General features: G+C 42.4%; 1 protein-coding gene across 3 annotated transcripts in view; it reads right to left on the bottom strand.

Annotated features, from left to right (window-relative positions):
* Window positions 1-388: 388 nt before the first annotated feature.
* Window positions 389-24,865, bottom strand: part of arid4b (AT-rich interaction domain 4B) — a 43,039-nt gene continuing 18,562 nt past the window's right edge. Inside the window, exons 5-24 of one of the 3 annotated variants that reach the window (XM_058652386.1) lie at window positions 23,836-23,926; window positions 22,741-22,820; window positions 21,765-21,856; window positions 18,614-18,755; window positions 17,159-17,238; window positions 14,131-14,207; window positions 13,301-13,449; window positions 13,067-13,139; window positions 12,061-12,155; window positions 11,837-11,934; window positions 11,499-11,697; window positions 11,184-11,386; window positions 7,261-7,443; window positions 6,202-6,286; window positions 5,915-6,113; window positions 4,545-5,780; window positions 4,266-4,376; window positions 3,927-4,154; window positions 3,603-3,749; window positions 389-2,559 (exon numbers count right to left, since the gene is read on the bottom strand). In XM_058652386.1, coding sequence (XP_058508369.1) covers window positions 2,414-2,559; window positions 3,603-3,749; window positions 3,927-4,154; window positions 4,266-4,376; window positions 4,545-5,780; window positions 5,915-6,113; window positions 6,202-6,286; window positions 7,261-7,443; window positions 11,184-11,386; window positions 11,499-11,697; window positions 11,837-11,934; window positions 12,061-12,155; window positions 13,067-13,139; window positions 13,301-13,449; window positions 14,131-14,207; window positions 17,159-17,238; window positions 18,614-18,755; window positions 21,765-21,856; window positions 22,741-22,820; window positions 23,836-23,926 — 3,714 coding nt within the window. In that variant the 3' untranslated portion in view covers window positions 389-2,413. The remainder of the gene's footprint in view (window positions 2,560-3,602; window positions 3,750-3,926; window positions 4,155-4,265; window positions 4,377-4,544; window positions 5,781-5,914; window positions 6,114-6,201; window positions 6,287-7,260; window positions 7,444-11,183; window positions 11,387-11,498; window positions 11,698-11,836; window positions 11,935-12,060; window positions 12,156-13,066; window positions 13,140-13,300; window positions 13,450-14,130; window positions 14,208-17,158; window positions 17,239-18,613; window positions 18,756-21,764; window positions 21,857-22,740; window positions 22,821-23,835; window positions 23,927-24,865) is intronic. The other 2 variants (XM_058652387.1, XM_058652388.1) reach the window with 2 other exon arrangements.

Genomic DNA, 24,865 nt, shown 5'->3' with positions numbered 1-24,865 from the left:
TTAGTGGTTCTGTGACAGGAGGATTGTGGATATACTTGTAACAATGAAGTCAAAGAACCTGTGGATGCATAATGTTTTAATGTGTTAGCAGCATCTTAATGTTCTATAAGGTCCAGGTAGAGATAATATTGGGTCACTCATCTTTATACAATTCAAAATATTTTATAAGCTTGACAGACATTTTATACTGTACGTAGTATCCAAATAATGCCAAATAACTACTTTATTACATTTGCCAAATAATTTCAGTTAAGTCAAATTATATTTTGCCCTATGCAACAAAAATCCAGCAGTATAACATACTAATAATATTCAAATAAGGTACAAATACCTCAAAGTATATCTAAACACCACTCTCTCCCCCACTGATGGCAGCAGACACACAAAGTACTTCACAAACTATGGCATTTATTTCAAACAGAGGCTTCTGCTTTGCTTATATTTTTTACAATAAATTACACAATGACCATCATCAGATGAGCCTAATAAATACTATTGAGCATTTTTCAATAAGCTCCATTTCTTTCTCTTTATCTATGATCCTGACCTTTCTCCATATACAGGTGCATACAGCTGTAGTTTCAGGCAACGCACAGATTGGAAAACAGTTCTGCCACATCCGCAACCACCATTCTCCTCTCACAAGCAAGAGCTATTAAAAAAAAAAAAGAAAGACACAAAAGAATGCAAACTAAAGCAAAACATGAAACAAAAAAAGAAGGAAGACAGAAAAAAGGAGACAGAAACTGATGAAAGAGGCAGTACAGACAATAAGCTCAAATAAATCTATTTGTACGAGAGAAAAGAAAGAGGACAAAGGATAACAAACATGCTGTAACCCTCCGTATTTACACTCAAACTACAGTTAAAACCGTAAAACTGTCTGTACAGAAAAATACATGTTATTAACAGTGCAAGATATTAAATAGCTTGACTCAAAACACTTCTCGATATACAAATGTATAACAAAAGCATACAATTACATACAAGTGCCAAACAAAACGCAACTTCAGGTTATCATACAATAGGGGATCTATACAAAGGAAACACTGGAGATGTCTTCAGATACATATACACATGTCACTTTATGATATTAATGCACATTTACAATATCTTTACCTTTAATCTGGTCATAGTACAGGAAACGGAACCAAACTTGTTGGTAGGGACAAGTATGAGAGGGAGCTAGTGTGACATCAATGATCATGAGTGAAATTAGAATTGAGATACCTTGCCTTTTTTTTTTTAAATGAAGCAAAAATCTACCTAAATAACTTCATGTGATGTGAAAGAAATGTGGAACGCCGCATCATTCATGTGTTCTGCAGCACCGAGTTCATGCTGTAAATACTTCCTGCAGCGGGCCCCGATGAATGAAAAAGTAATGTGACCACTGCATTCAACAACTCCATCATCGCTAATTTTATACTGCCAATCTTGATAGTTGTACCTCGGCCAAATTAGTAGATTACAGGGTTCGATCAGAGTTCAGATTCTTTTAAAAATTCATAACTATTACCATATAGTGATAAAAACCCATCATTATCAGACTTAGCCATTCGCTACCTGCTCACTCACATGGAAATCTTCAGTCTTTCACACAGGATTATTTCAGCTGACCCTCTGATTTGAGAAGATCAAGGAGAAAATGTGCTGTCCTTTCTCAAAGTGCCCCACAGATAAGAACAAAAAAGGCACTACAGTATCATTCCATATTCATTGACGGAGGTGGCCAGTGGAACACCGATGGTATGAAACTCTATCTGTCGGCCAGCTGTGTGACATGTATGTGTATACATGTACAGGACCACACGTTTGTACTCGAGAAGAGCATCGTCAACTGCTCAAGGTTTAACCACGTGAAGGCCTTTTGATGCGTGTGAACAGGGAAACGCAGAGTCACATTTCATACGCCCTTAATGCCAATGTGGCAGTGTTCCTCTGAATTCCCCATAGTAAACAGCGGGGCCAGCGCGGCACTGTGCCATGCTAAGCTTTGAGGACAGAGCACAGAGGGATCTTCACTAGAAATCATCCCTTACCAATACAATGTTATCAAATGGAGAAAAAAAAATTATTGCTTGCAAAAACAATTCTTATAAATGTTCAATTAAGTAGCGCCCAAAAGACAAATTGTTGTTGTTGTTGTTTTTTTGGATACATTTTTTATCCCCCTACACAATCGTCATAAAAGTGCACTTAAGTGCCATTAGCTTGCCAAGGAAACAGTTGTCAATAGAAAATAGTGCTTGTTTCTTGTTTTTGTTTTTTTTTTGTCTCTGGTCTGGATTTTGTGCCCCAGTAGTTACAGTATGTAGGTTTAGTTGTCCGTCCTGTTGGAAGGGAATCGGGGCTGTGACCCCCAGGTGCTGGTTAAGTGCATGGTGCTGTGGCTTCCTGCTGGTACGTCCTGTCACCTGCACTCCAGCGATACCCCAGAGTTCTGAGAGGATGAGGAGGATGAGACCGGAGGGTCAGCTAGTGTCAGCATGACCGCTGCAGTCAGTGAGCTGGAGGATGGGGAGGAGGAGGAGGATGAAGAGGAAGCAGCCACCGTGCCTGAAACAGAGACCACGTTTGTTTATGGTCAGTTAATAGACATGTAGATGGAGACATCATACTGGAGACTCTCTGTTAAGTTTAACATCAGTCCTGCCATATTGCGGCAAGTGATTCCTAAGTGGGCATTTATAGACGAGATACATCACTCAAATTGATTCTTACAAACTGATTTGTGGTTGTTTACTTCGTACCATGTATCATGGACTCCCTCTCTGAATTATAGTTCTGAGCACCCAGACTTGACGCACATGACCATATCTTAAGTTTACTGTCAAAAAATGTTAAAACCAACCGCTCAATTTAATTTTGCAACCTGCCCAATTATTTTTTCAATGCAATCCACTAATCTAATGCACACACTGCAAACAGGAATAGCTAAAAACAAATTTAGCATCCCCGTCATAGAGCCAGTTCCCCAAATTGTTACAAAATAATAGTTTCTTCCCACAATCCAAAAACATACAGATTGGGGATTAGGTTAATGGGACATTCTAAATTGACTGTGGGTGTAAATGTGAGAGTAAATCGTTGTTCGTCTCTATATGTTGATCCTGCAATGGACTGACAACCTGTTCAGGGTTTACCCTGCCTTTTGCCCTATGTCAGCTGGGATTGGCTCCAGCCCCCCATGACCCTCATGTTGAAGATAGAGCAGTAGAAAACAGACACATGGATGGACCATGAAACGTATTTGTCCCCGAAAGAAGACAAAATAAATACTAAAGACATTTTTAAGTGAACCCAAAAAAACAACCCAAGGTACTGCATATAACAAAATGTCATGTCAATCACATCGGACTGAATACAAAAATAGCTTCAACCAGGTAAGCAAAATCACATATTTGCTTAACTGCATGATGACAAACTGAGAACATACAGTACATTTAATACTACAGTATTCTTTGCACTTTTTGGAAAATCCCTGGTTGGGAATGAGCTCTCAATTATTTTCAATTTAGGAAGGACTTGGCACAGAATCTGGATTCAAAAGATGCAACCCAATCCCAGTAATCATCAACCTTAACAAAGAAATGACTCACTTTCCCGTTCTTTCTTCTTCATGCGTTTTCGTCGCCTGTCAATAGAGGCCACCTCAGACTTGAGGGAGAGGTAGTGGTTCCTGATGTCCTGTAGTTTCTCTTGAAGAAACGAAATCCTCTCCAGACTGCTCATCTTCTCCAGGTCAGCTGTGTAAAATGAGAGTAATGATTTTTAAATAGGACAAAGAGAAGAGTACACACACACACACACACACACACACACACACACACACACAAACTGACAAATGATACTGATTTTTTATTAATCATAGGTGACCTGATGAAAAAAAAAAGCCTGCCTGTCTTGGATTTTGGGACACTTACACATCTGGAAGCTCCACTTGTAAACACGTGGCGATCTTCCATGGTGGTGGTCTCGGTGGTGGCTGTGGTCAGTTTCACCCTGCTTGTGGTACTTATGGCTCGAGGGTGGAGATCGTCCGTGACACTTGGGTGAGGTGGCAGCCTTCACGTCTGATGTATTGATCTTAGAGGCAGTTGATTTGGCAGTGCCCTCAGCAACAGACTGGTCCTCACTGTCACTGCTGTTGGCTGAAGGAGAGAAGACAAAAAAAAATCTAAGTACATTTAAAAGAGAAATTCTACAGCGAGCCGTGGTAACTGAAGGGCCAGCAAGGTGTAGCAATCTATAGGTCTACTTGCCTGTTTTCCTGTTCTTTTTGGGAGGCACACCTAGGCTCTTGCGGCTTGGCTTGAGTTTCTTTGAGGCTACACCCGTCTGTGTTTCTTTCTGTCGCTTCTGACTCACAGACGCTGCAACGAGAAAGAAATGAAAAATGAAAGAAAATGATCAAATAACAGATGGACTGTGAAATGGACTGTGAAATGAACTGTCAGCATGTATTCCTTTAGTAATAAATCCTGTAGAAAAAGAATTAAATATCATTGAAAAATGCAGTGGCGCTGCCATTATGTGTGTACCTTTGGACTTCTGCTCGCTCTCCTGCTGGCAACTACTGCTCAGCTCTAGGCTGCAACTGCTGCTGCTGTTGTTGCAAGAGAGAGTGACTTCGAACACCTTTGAGGGGGAACCTGCCCCTTCATCCGGAGGGAGGTCTTGCAGCTCCCCACCCAAACTTTCCACTTCCACAGTGCTGCTGTCCGTCTCACTGCGCCCGCCTGCCACCTCCTCTTGTACAGGACCTGGGGGAAGAGCATCACAAACAGTCTCTGAAGGCAAGACAGGGGGTGTGGCAGGCAGCGGAGAGGAAGGCTGTGCTTGACCAGAGTCCTCCACAGCACTGCCTCCTCCTGACGGGGACTCTGGTGTCGTTGGTGGTGTGTTGAGTACAGAGTCGCTGCCGCTGCTTGGAAATTCCTGGAGTTTCTCGTTCTCCATCTGCTCCTCTGAGGCTTCATCCTCAGCTCCACCATCCTGTTCAAGACTCGGCTCCTCCAAGCAGGAGGGCACAGGTGGGGGAGGAGAATTGGCCGCCTCTGTGTCCGAGTCAGAGAACAACTCTTTAAGAGTTTTCTTTGGCCATTGTGCCTGGATGCTGGACCACACGTCCTTCTGTCCTTTAGACCGGACAGCAGGTCTTTCCTCTGCATTCCCAGATGTTTTGGCCCTCTTTTCTGGAATCTCCCAGAACCCAGCTTGTCTGCTACCTTTGCACTTCTCCTTCATCCCATTGTATTTCTTCGAGGGGGAAACTTTGGTTTTCGGACGGCCTCGATGTGTTTCCTCAGCCTGGGACTCGGCTGGAGCTCCACCCTCAGAATCTGAACTGCTGTTAGACGAAGGCCCCCTCTCGCCCCCAGGACCACCCATTCTCTCCTCAATCTTTCTGGGAGAGCCTCCGGGTAACCAGTCAGCACTCCTGGTGTTCCTCATCTTAGCTTTGGAGTGGCTTTTTGGAATCCTTTCTGCTGCACCTTCAGATTTCCTCTTCCTTGTGCTCGCCTCTCCCTCTGGCTCAGGTTGACTTCTACGCTTCCCAGAATCTGTGCTCTCTGTGCTGACTGCATCCTGGTGTTTCCCTGAGACTGATGGAGTTTTGGGGCCTTCAGGTGGAGCCCTGTTCTCCCAATGGTCCGACGTTTGTGCCAACTCAAATGGGGGCTTCTTGAGGCTGCCTCTGCTGCCTGGGTGATCCTCTTCATTATGCTCTCCCTCCTCATCCTCACACTCACTTTCGTCTGTGGACATCTCTGAGGCTGAGGCAAACAAGACAGGATGTCAGTTAGTTTGCAGAAGGATGCCAACACGCCCAAATAAACCTCAGTCAGTAAAAACAGTCCTATACTGCTGCAAGTGTGCATGCGAACTAAAGGCTAATGAGTGGCGCTACCTTGCAAGCCATTGAGGATAGATGTAATTTCTATAGACTTGACGGAAGTCCCTTTGTCCTCACCCTCGTCCATCTTGGAAAATACATCCTGACTCAGGCCACATTTTGACCGTGGGGATCGGTTAGAGTTGGGCGAAGGGCCGAGGACCTCTCTGTCATTGAGCCTCTCCAATCTGTCTCGCTCCCGTTCAGCTTTGTTCTGTGAGAATTAAACACAGTCAGTGAGTCATCTCATGACATCCAAACCAGGTTTAAGCTGAAAAGAGGCAACCTTATCAAACTCGTACCTTTATTTTTTTGCGGTGCTTTATTTTTGGTACATTCTTATTGGCGGGCCGCACAATCTTGTCTGCTTTGATCCATTCATCGTATCTAAAGAAACAAGTACAAAGACAAGAGGAACCTTTATCATTAGGATCTTCGAGAGGGACTTGAATCTCTCACAGTACCCACCACACAAACATCTATACTGTCTGACCCCAACATGTTGCTGTGACACTGAAGAGCACAGGAAGAAATCCATTGTGTTTTGTGGGAAAAGACAAACCTTTACGATGGAGAAAGAAACAATATTAACACCGACCACCACACAAATCATATTCAACAGAGTTCCAACAGTACCAAGGGTGCTACTTGTGTCGTATGAGGAAAATGAAAAGTTTCACGATATCACACACGACAGACACAATGCAGAGAACATCCCACTGTTTTATAGAGTGCTAGAGGACCACACAACAACATTGAGACAATGAAATGCTGATTGCACTAGTTAACCTCTGTGTCATGGTACCCTAACACTCTACTTAACACTGCAGTAACCCTGACCCACTGGGGAGAGGGGGAGAGGGTTGAGAGGTAGAGGTGAGTGTAGAAGCACTTTGGTTGGCCGTTCAGATAATTCAGAAAAGGGTCGCTCACATTACAAGACAATATAGTAGGATCTAAAACTTGGTCAATCAGAACCTCTGCTTGGATAAGTCCAGAGTTACACTGGTCAAATTTCAGCCTGTCTCTACATTTAGTCAAGAGACAGACAGCTGGGGGACAGACAGACAGGGGATTCAGTCAAAACTGAGTGAGGGAAGCTGGGGAGTGATCCACAACAACCCAAAACTCAATTCTGTTTCCACCACTAGATGGCCCAGTGTTCCCCCATAGTCAGAGTACTGACCATGGGACTGGATTAGATGAAGTAGAATTGTGAGGAGGGGATGTGTTACTGCTGCAGGGATACCGTTGTAGCGGTCATCCCCCGACTTAATTGAAGGTTAGGAAATGTCCTTTTCTTCCTTTGGAGTGAATATAGACATTAGGTGATTTTTTTTTTTCCCCAGGTCCTGTCTTACCTGACGTTCCAGCCACAGTAGTGCACCAGGTAGAGCACCTCTCCCCCCTCCACGTCTGCCTCTTTCACAGTGGCCTCGTACGTCTTCAGATTGCGGGCTCGCCCATACCTCACCTGCACCTTCATCCCTGGGGGGTAACACTCAAACTCCTCCCCCTCCTCCCCCTCCTGACTGCTGTCATCCCTGCAAGAAAAACAGTTCAGCACTTCCTGACCCTAGGCTGCCCCGTTGAACACCACAGACACCCCACCCACAGCCACCCCTTGCCCAACTCACTGCCTGCTGCTTGAAATCCTGTTTTCCAATGTTTCTGCTCCACCTTTGCCTGCTATGTCCCATTACAACACTAAGCCTTCATCTATTAAGAAACATAAATGTCCCACTTTTGTCCTAATCCAGTTTAAACCTACAGCAAACTGTAGGATAAACACCTGAATCATTTACAGTAGGCCAGTCAGAAATATAGTACATGAAGTGTTTCAGCAAATAAAACATTCTTTCAAAAGTCAATCATCTTGCATGGGAAATGACACTACAGTTGGGCTACCTATCCCTACATTCACAAAACAGCATACTTTGGATTGTCATTCACACAAATACACACACACAAACTGTAGGAAACAAAGCAGCCACAAGGAGGAGCTAGTGGGAAACAGTAAGGACATGTCGAAGCTGGAGGGTGTATGGGCGATGCAGGAGTGCCAGTGAGTGATTTAGGCGCAGGGGCCACAGGGGCAGGTTAGCACGGCAAAGCACAACTTGGCAGACAGCGTGGCAACTAAGCAGGACTACAGCACCGAGAGGAAGCACAGTCCCGAGGTCCAATTTGGTCTGCTGCCACAACTGAACAGTCAAGACCACAGTGCTCCACACAATCCCTCCCATATCCAACTGCTCAGAGCATGTGCTTTCCGCTGACGGCTCACATTGTCAACAGGCGACAATGAAGAGGATGTGCTTTATCTGTGCAGCAGTCAAAGTGGGACGAGTGAAGACACTGACCACCCAACAACAGAGGGGGGCACACTAGATTTCAAACAACTGATGTTGACAACACACTGTGCAAAATCAGTTTTCATAATCAATCTCCACTGCTCATTCATAATACGGTAATGAAACACAAATAAGCACACAAATAGGTTTTCTCTCTCCCCGTCTCACACACAGGTTTGCGCAGCAAATTCTTCGTAGGACACTCCATTGTCTTCGATTCAGCCGTAACTGTAACCAGTTACTGTCAACAATAACCTTAACCACCAATTCAAATCTTAGCCCTAAACTTGACCACATCCTCACAAGGCTCCACCTCATTAGGACCAGGTTTTGCTCTCTATGAGGACTGGGCCTGACAAGGTCTGTGTTTATACCAAAGAAGGTCCTCAAGAGGCAAAAAATACAAGAACACACATACACGCACGCACGCACACACACACACAGGTTTAGAGTTGCAATGCAATGATTTTTTTTTTTTGATTGGTTGTGTTCGCTTGTTTGGTGCTCAGGCATCTGATGAAGTATGTTTTTCATGGGCAATTTTCACTTAACTGCCCCTTAATCAAACATTAGCATTAGGTGAATCAGTTATTTAAAAAAAAATCATTAGCTACAGTCTTGAAGAAATTATTGTAACGTATCACTTTCATCAAGATGTATGAACTCTCAAAAGCAAGGCAATTAAAGTTTAACCCATTTACATTATTGTGCTCTGAAAAGACAGGCTGGAAAGTCTTTTCATTAAGAGACAGAGCCGAGTATGCTCCATCAAAAAAAGTTCAAAGGTAAACAGCACTCAGGCAGTAAATTAACAATTATTGTGGATCAACAGTTTCTCTCCATCATCAATAATATAAATTAAAACACAGTTTCTCAATTATGTTCATAGTGAATTAGCTCTCATTGTGCTGCATACAGTGCCTGCTGCTGGAATGCGGTGTGATCCAGATGACAGAGTGTAATTATCAAAGAGGTTTGACACAAATAGGAAAACTCAGATCACATCACATCAGCCTGCAGGTTGTCGGCTATGCAGATCTGGAAACGGACACATCTGTCAGTCAGCCACATCACCTGTGAGTACCACTGATCTTGACAATGCAAACGGATCAGAGAATCTCCAGATGGTGAGAAAGTAAGACATGATCATACCATAGTGTGCCCGCAGCCATGGGAGGTAAACGCAACACAAGGCGGGATAGAAAGAGCGGCAGCTTGTGATAATGACACTCTAATGTTGGATGATTTGTAAGAACTTCAATTAGACACAAAACTGCAGTAAACTAAGTATCTTGACACTTCTTTTTTCCACACTTAGTCCCAGCAGCCCTAAACAACCAGAACAAGTCTCGAGCGCTGGTGTAGATGTTCTAGACAGGAAGCGGTAGAGGAAAAGTCATCTAACCAAGGTCACACAATTCAACTACCCAGAGCAAACATTTATCAGCACTGGAATATCCTTTTTCTGCCTCCAAAGCACTATCTGGCATCTAGTGTGCAAATGCATTGGTGACAACACACACACACACACACACACACACACACACACACAGAACATTTAATAAAGCTGAACATCAAAAAGCCAAAAAAAAATGAGAGAAAGGACAGGAAGAGAGAGAGATAAGAGTTTTTGAAAAGAGGAGACATTAGGAAGAGCACAGCCATGTGTGCATTGAGTGAATTGTAGCTGGCAGTCAAACAAACCCAGCCGGGTTGGGCAGTCAGCACATTTACATGATGATAGAAAAAACTAAATTATTGTTGGTATAAGTCACTACTTCTCAACCAGTGACAGTATTTGGGTGGGGGCGGGGTGAGGTGTCGGGGGGCGTGAGAGGCAAGGCGGTTTACAGCGGTTTATACAGATAAATAAATAAATATTATCAGGTTCTCATCAATAGTATTTCAATTCAGCGGGGGCGTGAAAAAATATCTGTCCTCTAGGGGGGGCATGACAGAAAATAATTGAGGACCACTGTTATAAGTAAAGCTGGACTTTTGATATATATCTGCATAAATGATGGTCCGACGGTTTCCATCACTTGGCTTTGACCCAGAATTAACAGAAAGCTTGAGCATAGAAGAAGAAGAGAACAGCAAGAAATAAACATGGCGGCTGTCCAGGCTGGCACATTTCGTGGACCAACGAGGAGACGGAATTTCTGCTCCGCCAGCTGCCAGCGCAGGACAAGAGGCCGGGTGTCCAGCGAATGGTGAGCGTAACTTTTATCTGACTCTTGACATGCTAACAACGAGCCACCAGCTAAAGTTGTTTTTGGTCCGTGGTAAAATGGGTCTTTCAGCTGAAATGGAGGCATACTGCCACCTAGTGAAGCGGAGGTGGACTAATGCTTACTCCCCACTGGAGCGTATATTCTGACACAAGGACAGTCGTCCAGATAAACAGCGTAGTTAACTTTGCATGGAAGCGTACTGAAGAGACTGAGAGAGAGACAGACGGAGTGAGAGAGAGAGAGAGACAGACGGAGTGAGAGAGAGAGAGAGAGAGAGAGAGAGCAGCATGTCATATGACATGCCAAGTGAAAGGTAACACCTTCTGTGCTCTAAGATGTCTTTACCAGCTGATGCCGACTAAACCACAAAAATAATAGCACAGAGAGGGCAGAGGGTAAGAGCTTAGTTACAGAGAGAGAGACAGAGAGACAGAGAGAGACAGAGAGAGAGAGAGAGAGAGTTTCCTCTCTGATTAGCAGGAAGAGGTGGATTGTGGGAATACAGCGTATTAGTATCATTAAGGTCAGAGAGGGTCACTGCTTCTCATCTGTTAATGGTCTTTTTTGACTTGAGATATCAACAAAGTGTTTTCATGCAGGAGCCCTGCATGGAGCGCATGTTTGTGGAATGAGGATATTCATTTTAGGTGTTTTTCAACCACCTCTGGTGGAGAACCATCCTTTCAGGCCACCTACCCAGAGTTGTCCTTGCTCCCTTGCTCATCGTCGTACTCCTGTTTCATGTCGTCGGCTGCGAGGTGAGCCGTCGATGAACCCTCATCTGCCTCCCCGTTGTGCGTGCCGTCTTCTTCGTCATTGTCATCCTTCCCATCGTCCTTTTCCTTGGTTTCCAATGGTTCTGGCTCCGTTTTGTTTTGCGATGCATTGGGTTTCTCCTCCTGAGTGAGATGGAAGCGTCTCATTTATTAAAAACACGTACACGGGAGGTACACAATAATAACAATCAAAATGATAGTCTTAAAAAAAAAAAAAGGATTAAGGAGACTGCACCTTGCAAACAGCAGTCGGTTCGCTGCAAGGTTCTCCAACCACCTGAGCTTTCTCTTCCTCTGAAATAGAGGATGTGGGAGCTGCTCCTCCTGCCTCCCCCTCAGACTTCACCTCCCCCTTGGGAGCCTGCTTCAAAGGGAGGTCCATCCTGAAGGTGATGGCGGTGGAAGTGCAGTATTCCTCAAATCCATATAAGTACCTGCATGACAACACATTGGACAAAAACATGGAACAAACTGCATGTCAGTCTTGGCGAGAAACTACAGAAACAAAATATGCATTTTCAACTGGGTTAAAAAAAACAAACTCAGAGGCTGCAGATGAAGCTCTTTACGTACTTGCGGTAAGCACATTTGACATTGTAGCCAGCGGCCGAGTTAAGCACGGGGATTCCCAGATCCTGATAGACCTGCTTCCAAACGGAACCGCTTTCAATCTGCTCAAACAAGGACGACAGAGAAGGAAAACAGTTCCACAATAGTCAGTCAACATCAACCAGGTGTGACCAGAAGTCAAACAACACAGTAAGACTAGAAGATATTGCTGCTGAGGTGGTGCTCACGTTATCAAAGCCACCCAGTTTATGCACCAGCCTGTAGAGCTTGAACAGGTTCAGGTTCTTATAGCCCAGTACAGGCCGCTTGTTGATGGGGGTTCCTGAGGACGAGAAATACAGAATGAGTCGAGATGATTTGATACAAAGAAGATACAGATATACAGAATAATGCAGAACCACATTTTAAGCTGACAGCAGGAACCTGATTCTTAGATGCATCATCAAGGCCATGCTATGTTTCAGTAGCATGGCCTTGTAGTCATGGAGACACACAAAGCTTCAACAGGAAACATCTAAGTGGTGTAAGTCCACACTGGGCTTTTAAAGAAAAATTCTGATGCATCAAAATGTATCTTATAATTGAACCGTAGCTTTCTGAGAAGTAACGGAATTGTGAGATAACAGTTTCATATTGGAAAAGTTGTCCTAATGCAGGAAAATGTCCCCGTATTGCTGCAGCTGAATTATTTCATATACTTTTTGTGTTCATCAGCAGTTAACAATAACACAATAAATGCAGTGGATGTTTGTACTTCCACAGACCATTGTTCAGTAAGTTTAAGCAGATACAAAACTATGCATGAACAATATCAGTAAGTAAATTAGAAAATCAAATATTCAGGTGACGTTAAAGACGATGTAAACAGAAAAAAAATATGATCATCATCTTATACTTTATTAATCCCCTTAGGGAAATTATTTCTCTGCATTTGACCCATCCTAGAATTAGGAGCAGTGGGCTGCCACACCTTGCTCAGGGGTACCCCAGCCCTTTTGACCTGGTGGGGACTTGAACCGGCAACCCTCCGGTTACAAGCCAAGTTCCCTTTCCACTTGGCCACGGGCTTCCAAAAAACCTCCTAACCCTAAATTTCTCAAACCTCCCTTGACCTGAGGTCACAGAGAGAAGACTTTGTCATAACATGAACTAAACTCAAATAACCCGACATAAATCCTTGACTTGATTGAATTGATTTTCCTTTTCTGTAAAAAGCAACACTTCTCGTCTCACCTCGATCCTCCATAAACTTGTAGAGCTGCTGCAGAAAGTTCTCCCTCTCCTCAGGGAACAGCTCTACTTCCTCCTGTGACAGTAAACAAGACAGTTTGAAATGATAAAAAAAGGATATATATATATATAGATATATATATCTATATATATATATATATAGATATATATACACACACAATTTTTTTTTTATATATACACACTTTGCACTTTTTAAAAATTGTGCAAAGTCGTTACCTCCTCCTCTCCACCATTGGCGTCCTCCTCCTGCTCGTCCTCATCGTCGTCATCGTCCTCCTCACTGCCCGAACTTTCCTCTTTGACTTCCGTCTTCCAGGTACTGGGTACGAGCAGCTGATGCTGAAACTCAAAGGCTGCGTCCAGCGCTGTGTCACAAACACACAAGTACAGCCAATAAGCTCTGCACATCAGTCCCTGTGCGCACACATGCTTGTAGTCAAGCATGTAGGCAAACAAACCGTAAAGTATACAGGAAAGACAACAGCAGCGGATGCTCAAACTGACATTACATACTGGTTTAAAACAAAACATACCAACAAATACAACTATGACTGGTTTTCTTTATTCTGACAATAATGTGACAGAATAAAAACACACCGACGTGCACATAAACAGAAGCTTTACGACTAAGTCTCAGGTGGGTTTAAGCAGCAGCTAACCACCTTTTCAGATGCTTGTTTTTTTTATGGTTTTATTACTTTTGTAAGTCAATCACTTAAGAAGCCCGGGATAAATATAAGGCTGTTTTGTTTCCAAACTGCAGTCACAACAGAGTAAGAGTTGTGCAGCAGCTAAAAAAAAAGGGCACTATATAGAAGTCCTGGTGATGACATCAAATAAAAATAGACTAGACAATGACAGGCACTATCCGCTGCTGCATTCCACCAAAACAAAAACAAAACTTCTCTTTCATCAGTCTCCCTTGCTGCAAACCCACTCTGTGAGCATTTTCTGCCAAGTGTGTCAGCAGAGACAGAGCCGGCCCACAGATGTCAGAGGAGTGGTACAAGCTATGCAGCTCTGTGAGGCTTCCCATTCCAACTCACCTGCTTTGAGCCCTGCATCAGCTTTTGGGGGACAATCCCTGTTCATCTCGCGGACGTCTTTCCGCAGCACAGTGTAACTGCAAAACACAGCGACTCTGATTAAAACGTAGCACGGGAATGAGAGCATGGACACAGCACTGAATGTTACTAGACCAAGGTTCAACTCTACAGTGGGACTGTCATTTAAAGTAGTAAACGTAGCCAAACCATCTACACGGAACTTTGTTTTGCTGAAACAAACATAGGACTGTCGAGCAGCTTAAATCAACTTCTGTTGATTAAAACACTGACAGAGAGTGTGAGAGCAGATCCACTGACTATTTTCTTACAACAACTCTACAGCAGCCGGCCAAACCTGAAAGCAGTTAGAGGCTAGACGAGTGTGTCTGTCTCGCAGAAATGATTTACTGTGGTATCTGTAGACAGTTGAGCTGATCCAATGACTAGTCTGGATTTGCTATGGGGTGAATAAAAAAAAAAAAAGCTAAACAAGGTCCTGTTTAACAGCCATTTCCTGTGGATAGTAATGTCTTAAAAGGTGATGGTTATTTAAGGGTCACCAGCTCATTGGTGCACTTGTGTTAACATTACAATGGTGCAAAGATGATTTGTCGTTCAGCGTATAAGATAAATAAGACTACGAATATATCGACAGGCAAGCAGCTCTATGAAGACGTGCAGAGGCATCTCTAGCAATCAGGCTCCTATTGGATGATAACAGCTGTCGTTCACACTGGAGTTGTGCTGTGACAATTAACTACTCAGGAAAATGTTCACTGATGTTATTGATCAAGTGGAAATTAGGCTCATTTTCACATATGCTTTCATTCAAATGGATCTTTTTGCAACTAGAAGAGTCTCCCCCTAGTGGTTATTCAATATTTTCATATTTCCTGGTTGGCTTCAGGAGGAAACTGAAAAACGATACATTTTTTTTTCTTTTCTTTTACATATAATCTATATTAATGCATGTTAACATTTACTATCTAGCACTTAAACATCTTAGGCTGACGATAATGTCGTTAGGTTTGTAAATGAATTGTTAAAAACAAAACTTTCTGGACCTCAAATGTCTAGCACACAAGATGAAAACTTAAGAGATCACCAGAATGACTAAATTCATCCACTGGTGACCATACATGGCTGTACAAAATGTTTGTGTTGTTGCAATAATTTAGTTTAAGTGGATGGTGGACACCCCCACTGCACTGAGAGAGGCTAAGAGTTTAATTGTAAGTTAGGAATTAATGAGTCGATGAATTAAGTCGGCTGCTTAAGTTCTAAAAATGGGTAAATTAGAAATATTGTACAGTTATTAAAGAAATAAATAGAGCAGCATAACTGTTTCCAATGTTACTATGGTAACCGGACCAGACGACATGAGAATAACCATCCCCCCCTCCGATTGTGACCTTCCTTTCTCTAAAAAAAATCTTTTCCAGAGCCATTGTTTTTGAAGGCGCATTAACATCAACAATACCAAACTCTACAGAGATAAGTGAACACACCAACCCCTGTTCTCTGTGGGAGGTCACATGCCTTATGCATGAAGAAATGACCCCTCTTTTAAAAAACAAACAAACAGGGAGCAGCAGGTTGTAATAAATGAGTAATAACAGACAAGAGGAGGCCGAGTTAAATGATTAAAAAAAAAAAGTACAATAACAGCGAAACAGCGTAGGAATAAAAAGGAAATGGAGCATCAGTGCTGAAAAGAGTCCAACACTGGTGTTGATGCAAAAAAAATTTCTATCATACCGCACAGTGTGAGCTCTGAGCAGTGATGATATGGAGAACAGTCGATTTGTTAAATGCAAAATCTGTGATAGTACAAATGATAACTTATAACTACAACACACACACACATCACAATTCAGCAATATCACTTTTTTATCTTTGTTATTCCTCCCACATGAAAGCTGAGGGACCGAGTGAAAACAAATCTGAAAATGTCATTAGCACTGATATAGATTTTACAACATCTTACATTACTTTTTCTTGCGCCCAACCCTTGGTTACAATCAGTGAACTCAAATTGCTACAAAAACAAAAAGGAAGGCTGTCCCCGTGTGATTTAATTTGCACATAAAAAAAAAAAAAAAAAACAAACACACACAGGGCACCAGAGGAAATACTTGGTACGTTTATGACTTCCAGTTCTCTGATTTATCACTCCTTATCTCATCCCTCTCATCAACTCCACCCTTCACCTGAGCATTAGCCTAAATACAAGCGATAAGTATTCCTGTTGCAATGAATACGTCGTCTTCAGCAGGAGATAAAGGGTAATTTGATGAGTTTTCCAGGGGGAATCTATAGAGGAAGGCAGGCTCAACGCTCATCTGTCATCAGTGAAATTCACACAGGCAATAAGGTCGTCCGCGAGAAAACACCACGATGATGTCAGCGAGGGCTACAGCAGAATGGGTCTCCCCACACATACAGAGAGGCCGCAGTAAAGTGCAGACTCCTTTACCGCAGACAAAACAATCCGACTGTGTGGTTCTGGGCTGTGTGCGCCGGCAGCAGAGAAGCTACACCATGTTACCTCACCAGTAACTTACAGCCTTAGGGCAAATAAAACAACAGAGCCCAGCATCACCATCGAAGGCACACACAGTATCTGAACTCTTGGGGGGGGGGAGCTAATATCCTTCTGGGGCTGCATTCAAAATAATGATTGATATTTCTGTTCATTTATGTAAAAATAAAGTCAAACCATGTTACAATATTAGTGTAAATTTATTAATTAATTACACTAAAATAGAGTGCACACAAAACACTGCTCTGGAGTTCTCAAACTAAAAACTAAAAGTTCAGGGTTTTCAAACCTCTGTTTTCAGTGTGCTTAAACACCAGGGTAATGCGTTTGCGAGGCGTATCCAGAGCAGAGCATTGTGTTTTTTTAAATAAGTTGCTGAAAACAGACTTTTTTGGGTTATTTGATAATGAAAATGTTAATATATCTATTAGTATAGCCCTAATTTGCATATGGTCAATATGCTGCTTCGGGTGGATTTGGACTCACAATTTTCCATCCTTGAATGAGCGAACGAAGATGTTGTCCTTCTTCATAGTCACTTCTTCTTGGCAGTCCGGGGAGATGACCTTGTTGCACAGAAACAAGAGACAGGTAATAGGTCAGAGGAGGTAGTAGTGAGTGTGTATGTGAGTGTGAGGGCGGGGGGGGGGGGGGGGGGTATTTGTCAGAGGACGAGTCAGTGCCTTAAGTAGATTCAGCAAAAACAAATCTCACTGTAGGACAAAATAAAATATTCTGCGAACAAAATACAGACTGATAAAAAAGATGAAGAGAGGTGTTTGTGTGTGATTGGAGTCATGCTCAATTACAGCATGTGCTGCTGTTTACTACAGTTGAGAATCACATTAGTTAGAGTTGTTCTGTGCCGGGGTCTGAGACCCAGAGGAAGCAGCACTGCCATTAATGGAACTCTGATTTACAGCAGGACTCAGCTTTCCAGCTTGTGCGCTCTCAGGTGCATAAATATATATATATATATATATATATATATATATATATATATATATATATATATATATATATATATATATATATATATATATATATATATATATATATACATACACATACACACACAACACACATATATACACATCTATCCATCCATCCATCTATCTATACACACACACTGCATATATGGCACACGCACGTTTGCTGGGTGGATGCTTTTACATGACGGTGACCACTGTGATGGCGTGTTTGCACTTATATCATTTTCCTCTTGGATGCCTATGTTGATTCCGCTTATTTAAATGTACATATGTCAATTTAAAGCACACGTTTTGTAACAGGATGAGACATCCACCAGGGTCACAGTACAAACAATGGCAGTCTACCTATGTGCTGCACTTCTCCGGGCGGTCATAGGGAGGCAGCATGGAGATGAGTCCACAAACGCTGGAGGCGGGGCCCTGCTGACTACAATGTTCAGGCACAGCTTTCCCCCACCATCTCCTGTTCTCTCAGTTATAATTGTAACACTTGCATAAACAAACCCTGCCTGTCACTATTTCATTATGTGCAATAAGTGGCTGCAAGTTAAGGCTGTGTGGAAGGAAATGGATCAGAAATCAGTGTTTGTGCGGCACTGCTGCACACGTCAGGGGAAAACAAGACATACTGTATGTTTTTCATCCTTCAAAAAACGGAGTCAAGCTGTTTGGCTCTAGTAATTCTTCAAACACAAGTCAGGCAGCTACTACATCTATTTTATTATTATTTTTTTTTATATAAAAAAATGAGCAACAACACAAACATGTCGTGCATTTTGGTGGGTGAAGTGCAATAGCATAATCCTGCAGAGTGCTGAGGTTATATAAGCTGGCATTAGGGTGAAACAGCACAATGCTGCGAGTGTACCAGGCGACCGGCAGCAGCGCTCCCTGTTGCTTCACAGTGATGGAGCTGAGAGCAGTGAAGGAAGGGAGACTATGAGCTCACCAGAGCAGGATACCACGTGGTCTTCTTTTTCTCTCCGGCGGCGACTCCGTCCACACAGACCACTTTGCCAAACATTTCTTCATTCTGCCTCTGATCACTCTCCTCTTCCTCACTGGACGATGACGACAACTCTTCTTCTTGACTGTGTGGGGGGAAAAAGGAGAACTTAATGCTTAATTCAGTTCAGGTGATGTACAGTTAAGTGTGATTAACTATTACCATTTGAAGCCATGGACTGTATATACACCAAGTGTGAAAAATATGCAGTAAAATAACAATGCTGTTACAAATTATACAAATTATAATTATTGAGTGAGCCACCACTCTGAATCTAAATCAAATCAATATTTGGTGTGACCACCATTTGTGTTCAGAACTGCATCACATTCACTATTATGTGATGAGTACTTGTCACCATGTTATCACAATAATAATAATTATATATATATATATATATATATATATACACACATATAGATATATATAATATATATGAGACGAAATCAGTAGACGGGTTTATACATGTTGGATGCACATAAAGCTGCATCAGTCTCTCTTTGGTGTCGGTTATAATCTGATCCACAGCACTGGAAATTGGTTGGTGTCATTTCACTTCAAAAAAGTACTGTCATCTTATCTCCGTCTCCCACACAGTGGAGTATGAAGAAAGTCAAATCTCCTGGTGTCCACACAGAGCTGTAAAGACACTGGCATTTCATATAAAATCCACACAACATGGAGGTGGGTTAAGAAAATGGAACTTTTTTTTTGACTGGGCTTTCATGAGAAAGTTCTAACAGTCACACCTCCCTCAGCAGGTGAAGACCACAAGGCTTTTCAACATCCACAATACTGAAGGCAACTCAGTAGGTGGCTGAGATTACTCTGCCACCTTTGGCAAGTTTGCACTGGATTCTTACACAAGAGAAGCATCTTGCCTCCTCCCCCAAAACACGACCCTATTTGCCATTTGTTTTTGTTTTTTTTTCATTTTTAACAGTTCAGATCCCGGTTGGACTGATGGCCTTCCTGTGTGGAGTTTACATGTTCTGCCTGTGTGTGTGCGCACGGGTTCTCTCACAGCCTCCTCCCACAGTCCAAAAACATGCAGATTAGGGGATTAGGTTAATTGGAAATACTCATTAAATTTCATATCTATAAGCAGTAGAAAAAGGATGGATGATGTTGGCACAGCGATGGACTGGCGACCTGTCAAGGATGTACCCTGCCTTTTGCCCTATGTCAGCTGGGATTTGCACCAGCTCCCCTGCAACACTCATGTGGAGGATAAAGAGGCAGAATGTGAATGAATAAATGAATGAATAAAACTGCTGTGCATGTACCAAATGCATACCAACAATAAGAAGTTTAAAAATATCACACAACACAAACAATGCTATTTTATCTTTTAATTTCTTTTCATGAAATGAGAGGTCCAAAATCCATCATTCATTGTTTTCTAAGGAGAATGACTACAGACCTGCAAACAAACCGTCTACTCATTTACCAGCTGTTTTGCAGCAAACTGTCAAAAAGTCCCCAGCCAACAAACAAAATAGCACAGCAGATCGCCAGCTAAATTACAGACTCATCACTATATTGCTCAATGAACATAAGGTCTGCTCGACTGATGAGCCCCCTCATTAGGAGCAGTCGTGTATTGATGAGTCGGCTCATTCTACGCTGCTCTTACAGTCTCTCTGAAGCCCAGGCAGAGAATGCTGCCTGTCTGCTGGCCACAGGCAGCCAGTTATCACACAAGCCACACCAGCAGGAAAACAGAACCTCCGCTCTCTTTTTATGCCTCACTAGGCCTGAAAACAGCTCTATGTGCTCACACACACATTAACAGACACTCTCTAAGGCAGTAAAGCAGCCAGGCAGCTGCTGCAACTACTAATAATACAAGAACAACAACTAAATCTTAAACAAAGTACTTCATCAACTAAATGAACAGACAGACAGACACACACACACACACACACACACACGCGCGTTTGTGCAGCTTTCATTGTGAGAACACTCAGACATAATCCATTCCCGAGCCCCCTTACCCTAACCTTAGCCATCACAACTAAACACCTAACCCTAACACCAAACTAAACGAAGTCTTAACCCTCAAAAAGCTCTATTAATGCCAGTTATAGTGTTTAGCAGAGCTGTGCAAAATAGTAACAGCAATTGAGACCGCAAGACAATTCAATATTAACAAGTAATCTTTTTTTTTTGCCACAAAAGAAAAATCATTTCCACAGAGAAAAAAATGATGATCCAATTATGATATCATTTTTGGAGTGAGTTAACAAACAACAAACGATTTTTGGCCTAGTGAATTTCTGAAGCACTGCAGAATTACATCATAATGTTTGGTGTTTTTTTTTTCTCGCAAATTCTGACTTAATCAAATAACTGCAGTGTCTTTGGATTTGGGAAATGCACTTGTTTAACTTTCCCTTTAAACAGACATAGAAAATAATAAGATCTTTTAATCCCAGTCCTTGCTGCACAAGTACCCGTTATTAAACAATTAAGACGGATAGTGCGCAGGAAGACAACGGGTCCAAGGTGCTAATGTGCAGCTGGGACTGCTCCAAGTCAATATTGCATCAATGTTCACAGTAATATTGACTTTTCTCTGAGTGCCATTAGCAGTGGGTGTCGGAGAATGAAATTATGTAGCAGAGTGTCCTTGTTATAATAGACTACAGCCACGATTGTATCCAGTGCAACAAAAAAAAACAACCTCAGCACGTATTATTCCTTGATGAAGTCAACACGTTAGAATACAAAACACCCGTTGGAACATTCAAGTCAAAACAGAGGAAGAAAAAAAAAAAGAGGTAAAACTCAGCAGGGCCATGTAGCGCTCACACACAAACGCGAGCGCATACACACAAGCCAGGCAGGATTAAGGAAGTAGAGGAAGTGAGTAGGCCGTCCTCTCCCAGGCCTCGGGGCCTGTTTATGAGGGGATGAAGATGAGAGTATATCGTTTGCCTCAAATGCAGTCAGCATGATTAAAAACGGGCGAGCCTGTTCCCGATGACTGCAGGAGCTGAGAAAATCCTTTCCCACCAGCATTACAGACATTTAATAAATTAACTTTGATACGAGCCCCGCAGGACGTACAGAGGCGGAGGACAATACTCACATCGGGTTCGATCGTCGCCCGCGGTTGCCCTTCTTTCCGATGACAGGTGTGCCAAAGTGCTCGGGGTTGGTGAGAGGGAGTCTGTCAAGTGTCTAAAAAAGAGACAGTAACAATAATGAGCCTCAATGCTACAGAGGCAGTTACTAAATTTGAAGACAGATGATTCATACTATGCATCATAAAAAAGTTTTCCTCTATTTTTAACCAGGGCTGCCCCCAACTACGGATTTCCTTGGCCGACCATTGCTCGTCATTTGAGGCCATTCATCGACTAATCGTCGGGCATGTTGAGGATTTTAATGTAAATATTAAAAACAAAAAGGTTTTGAGCCCCAGGTCTTTAAAGGGATGTTATAAGTCACATTTTTAACACAGTTCTACACTACTGACATAAACCTTAAAATCAACCCTTAGCAAAGAGGATCAAAGAGGAACATCATGCTCCCTTTTAACAAGAACACAATTTATGAGGAGCTTCTGAATTATTAATTTTCCCCATGACACACACGTCAGATCAGCCAGCTAGTAGACTGAATATTCTGTTGATTTTCAACACAGTACTTAATCAACCTGTAACACAACCCCACCACAATGAATTATAAATCGTTTTTTAATGATGAATCGGCCGTAAACACTGAAGTGACTTCTGTCAAACTACACAGTGTGACGACACTTCCTGTGTCCACGCTTTCAAATTAAAGCCATGAGTTACCAGTGTTTTTTTTCCCCACTCCAACTAAACAACCAATGAAATCTCACTGATGATTATTCTACTCGGCCAATGTTGGGTCGACCATAAGGAGACGGCCCTCATTTCAACAGTTACAAATTTACATTTCCTGAAAATACTCCACAGCTGAGTTTCTGAATGCCCCATGCAGGACTATTCACATGAAGCATTTCAATTGGAGCACTGTCAAAAGTATAAAAGAATCTTTGCTTTTCGTGAACAGCTGCAAGACCGCACAATACTCGCCTCGCTCTCTGCAAAGTGACGCGCTCCTTTCAGGCAGAGAGAGGAACGCCTCAGGGTCTTCTCGTCACCGTCGTCGAACACTGCAGAGACGAGGGGGAAAGTATTAGGCTGCTGTATGTAGGCCACGAGTCCACCAACACATGCAGTTACAAAATGTCTGCTTGTTTTATGATATGCTGAAAACATGATCTTTATGAATCCTCCAGCCGACAGCAACAGGGTTTCTTAGAGCTCAGGGCTTTATCCGAGCTGCAGAGACCCTCAGCAAGAGACAGAGAGACACCGGGGAAACATCTGTTGCATTGACTGATATTAAATCCCCAAATACTTTTACAATAAACACCCTCAAATTCATATTAAACAAATAAAAGAACCATCCTTATGGTTAACACCGACAGACCCAGGTGTGCAAATCCTTAAATTACTAAATTTGATGCTAAAATATACTTAGTAAAAACAGGGCAGGGTGGGGGTGGGGGGGTAAGATTTTGTTTTGTTTTGCTATTTAGTTTTTTCTCACTGATGAATGAAGAGAGTGTTAAAGACACGGAGAAACCCCATGGGCGCTCTTAAGAGACAAACAGCTGCTGAGAGGCAGCAGATCAGAGCTGCAGCATCATACTGTTCTGTGTTGGACTGTGTAACATTTTATCTGCATACGCTCAACAGACGTGCAGTTACAGCACTTCAGTCTGTTCCATTACATTTTTAAACAATGTGTATTTTTATTACCAGCGTGCGCCCCCTGCAACCCTCATGTGGAGGATAAAAGCAGTAGAAGATGGATGAACGGATGTATTTTTACTGTATATTTTAACAAACAGCACCAGTTTTTGGGATCTGAGGGTTTATGGATTTATCAGAGCAGGTATGGTACAGCAGTTTTACACTATTCCTGCTCTTAGGTCAATTTCCATTTTACTGTTATAGCCACAAATTGATGTCAACAAGTGTTACAATCCATACAAAATACAACATCATCAATCCTCAGTTTACATTTTTTGATTATTACTTTGGAAATTTGATTGAATACAAACATATTTTAGCTGTAAGACGAGAGAGAAGAGGGAGACAGGTGATTTGTTATGGACTTACCAACAGTATATATGCTAGCGTCAGTCAGCTTGTTGATTGTGGCCTCCTGGTAAACTCCATCCTGATTCTTCACCTCCACAACAGCACCCACCTGTTGAAGACATTCACCGCTGTTAATTGACCTGTCAGTATGCTGATTATCATTATAAATTCATTGTAAATAATAAGCCAAATATATTGCGGCTACAAAAATAACAACATTCGAAATAAATTGGATGCAAACGATTACTAAAGTGACGCTCTTGTAAATGTAACTTCGGTTCACAGGTCCAGTGTGTCACATTTATGAGGATATATTGGCAGACACTGAATACACAACTTATAAGTATGTTTGTCTAAGTGTATAAACACTTCAACATAAAACTTGTTTAGCTTTTGTGTCCTTAGATAAAGCCTCTTTGTATGTACTCAAGGCAAGGGCCTTGATTTATGGAGGCCGCCATCTTCCCCCTAAATGTTTCTACAGCATGTCGAACAGACAACATCCTTTCTGGGGTGTAAAGTCCACCGTAGTTCCCTGATAAGCCTGGAAATCAGTCAAGTCACGTCTTGTCATGTCTGCACGAAACTGCTGTGACACTGTTTTATACGCGACACAAACACACAAACCAGTGACGAGCAAAGTAGTGGTTTGCAGTGTAACTGAATCAGTTCATTAAAAAGATTAGTTCAGTACTTCCTGCATGACCAGAGCACAGACTCTGTCTGACACTGAGCTGAAATACACCTGAACAGGAGGTGATTCGGCTCATGATTGCCAGCTTTCAGAAGTGCTGCCACTAAAACACCAGACTCCTCTGTTAAATATTGAGATTACAGACATGTCCTTGCTAAATGTTGGAGATTAACGCATGTTTTCAGGATTGTTGAGTCTTTAACTGTTTAACTGCTGTATTGGACATCACACTCATAACGCTTACAGAGATGGCACGCTCTGACCAATCGGTGGCCGGCAGTCTGCCAAAGTCACATTTTAGTATCAGTTCAGCAACAAGTCGAGTCGAGCCGAGTCGTGCTAGAACTGTATAGT

This window comes from Solea solea, chromosome 15, assembly GCF_958295425.1.
Source record: "Solea solea chromosome 15, fSolSol10.1, whole genome shotgun sequence".
Lineage (NCBI taxonomy): Eukaryota > Metazoa > Chordata > Actinopteri > Pleuronectiformes > Soleidae > Solea > Solea solea.
Note: the sequence above shows the minus strand (reverse complement) of the source record. Positions and strands in the feature narration are given on the sequence as shown.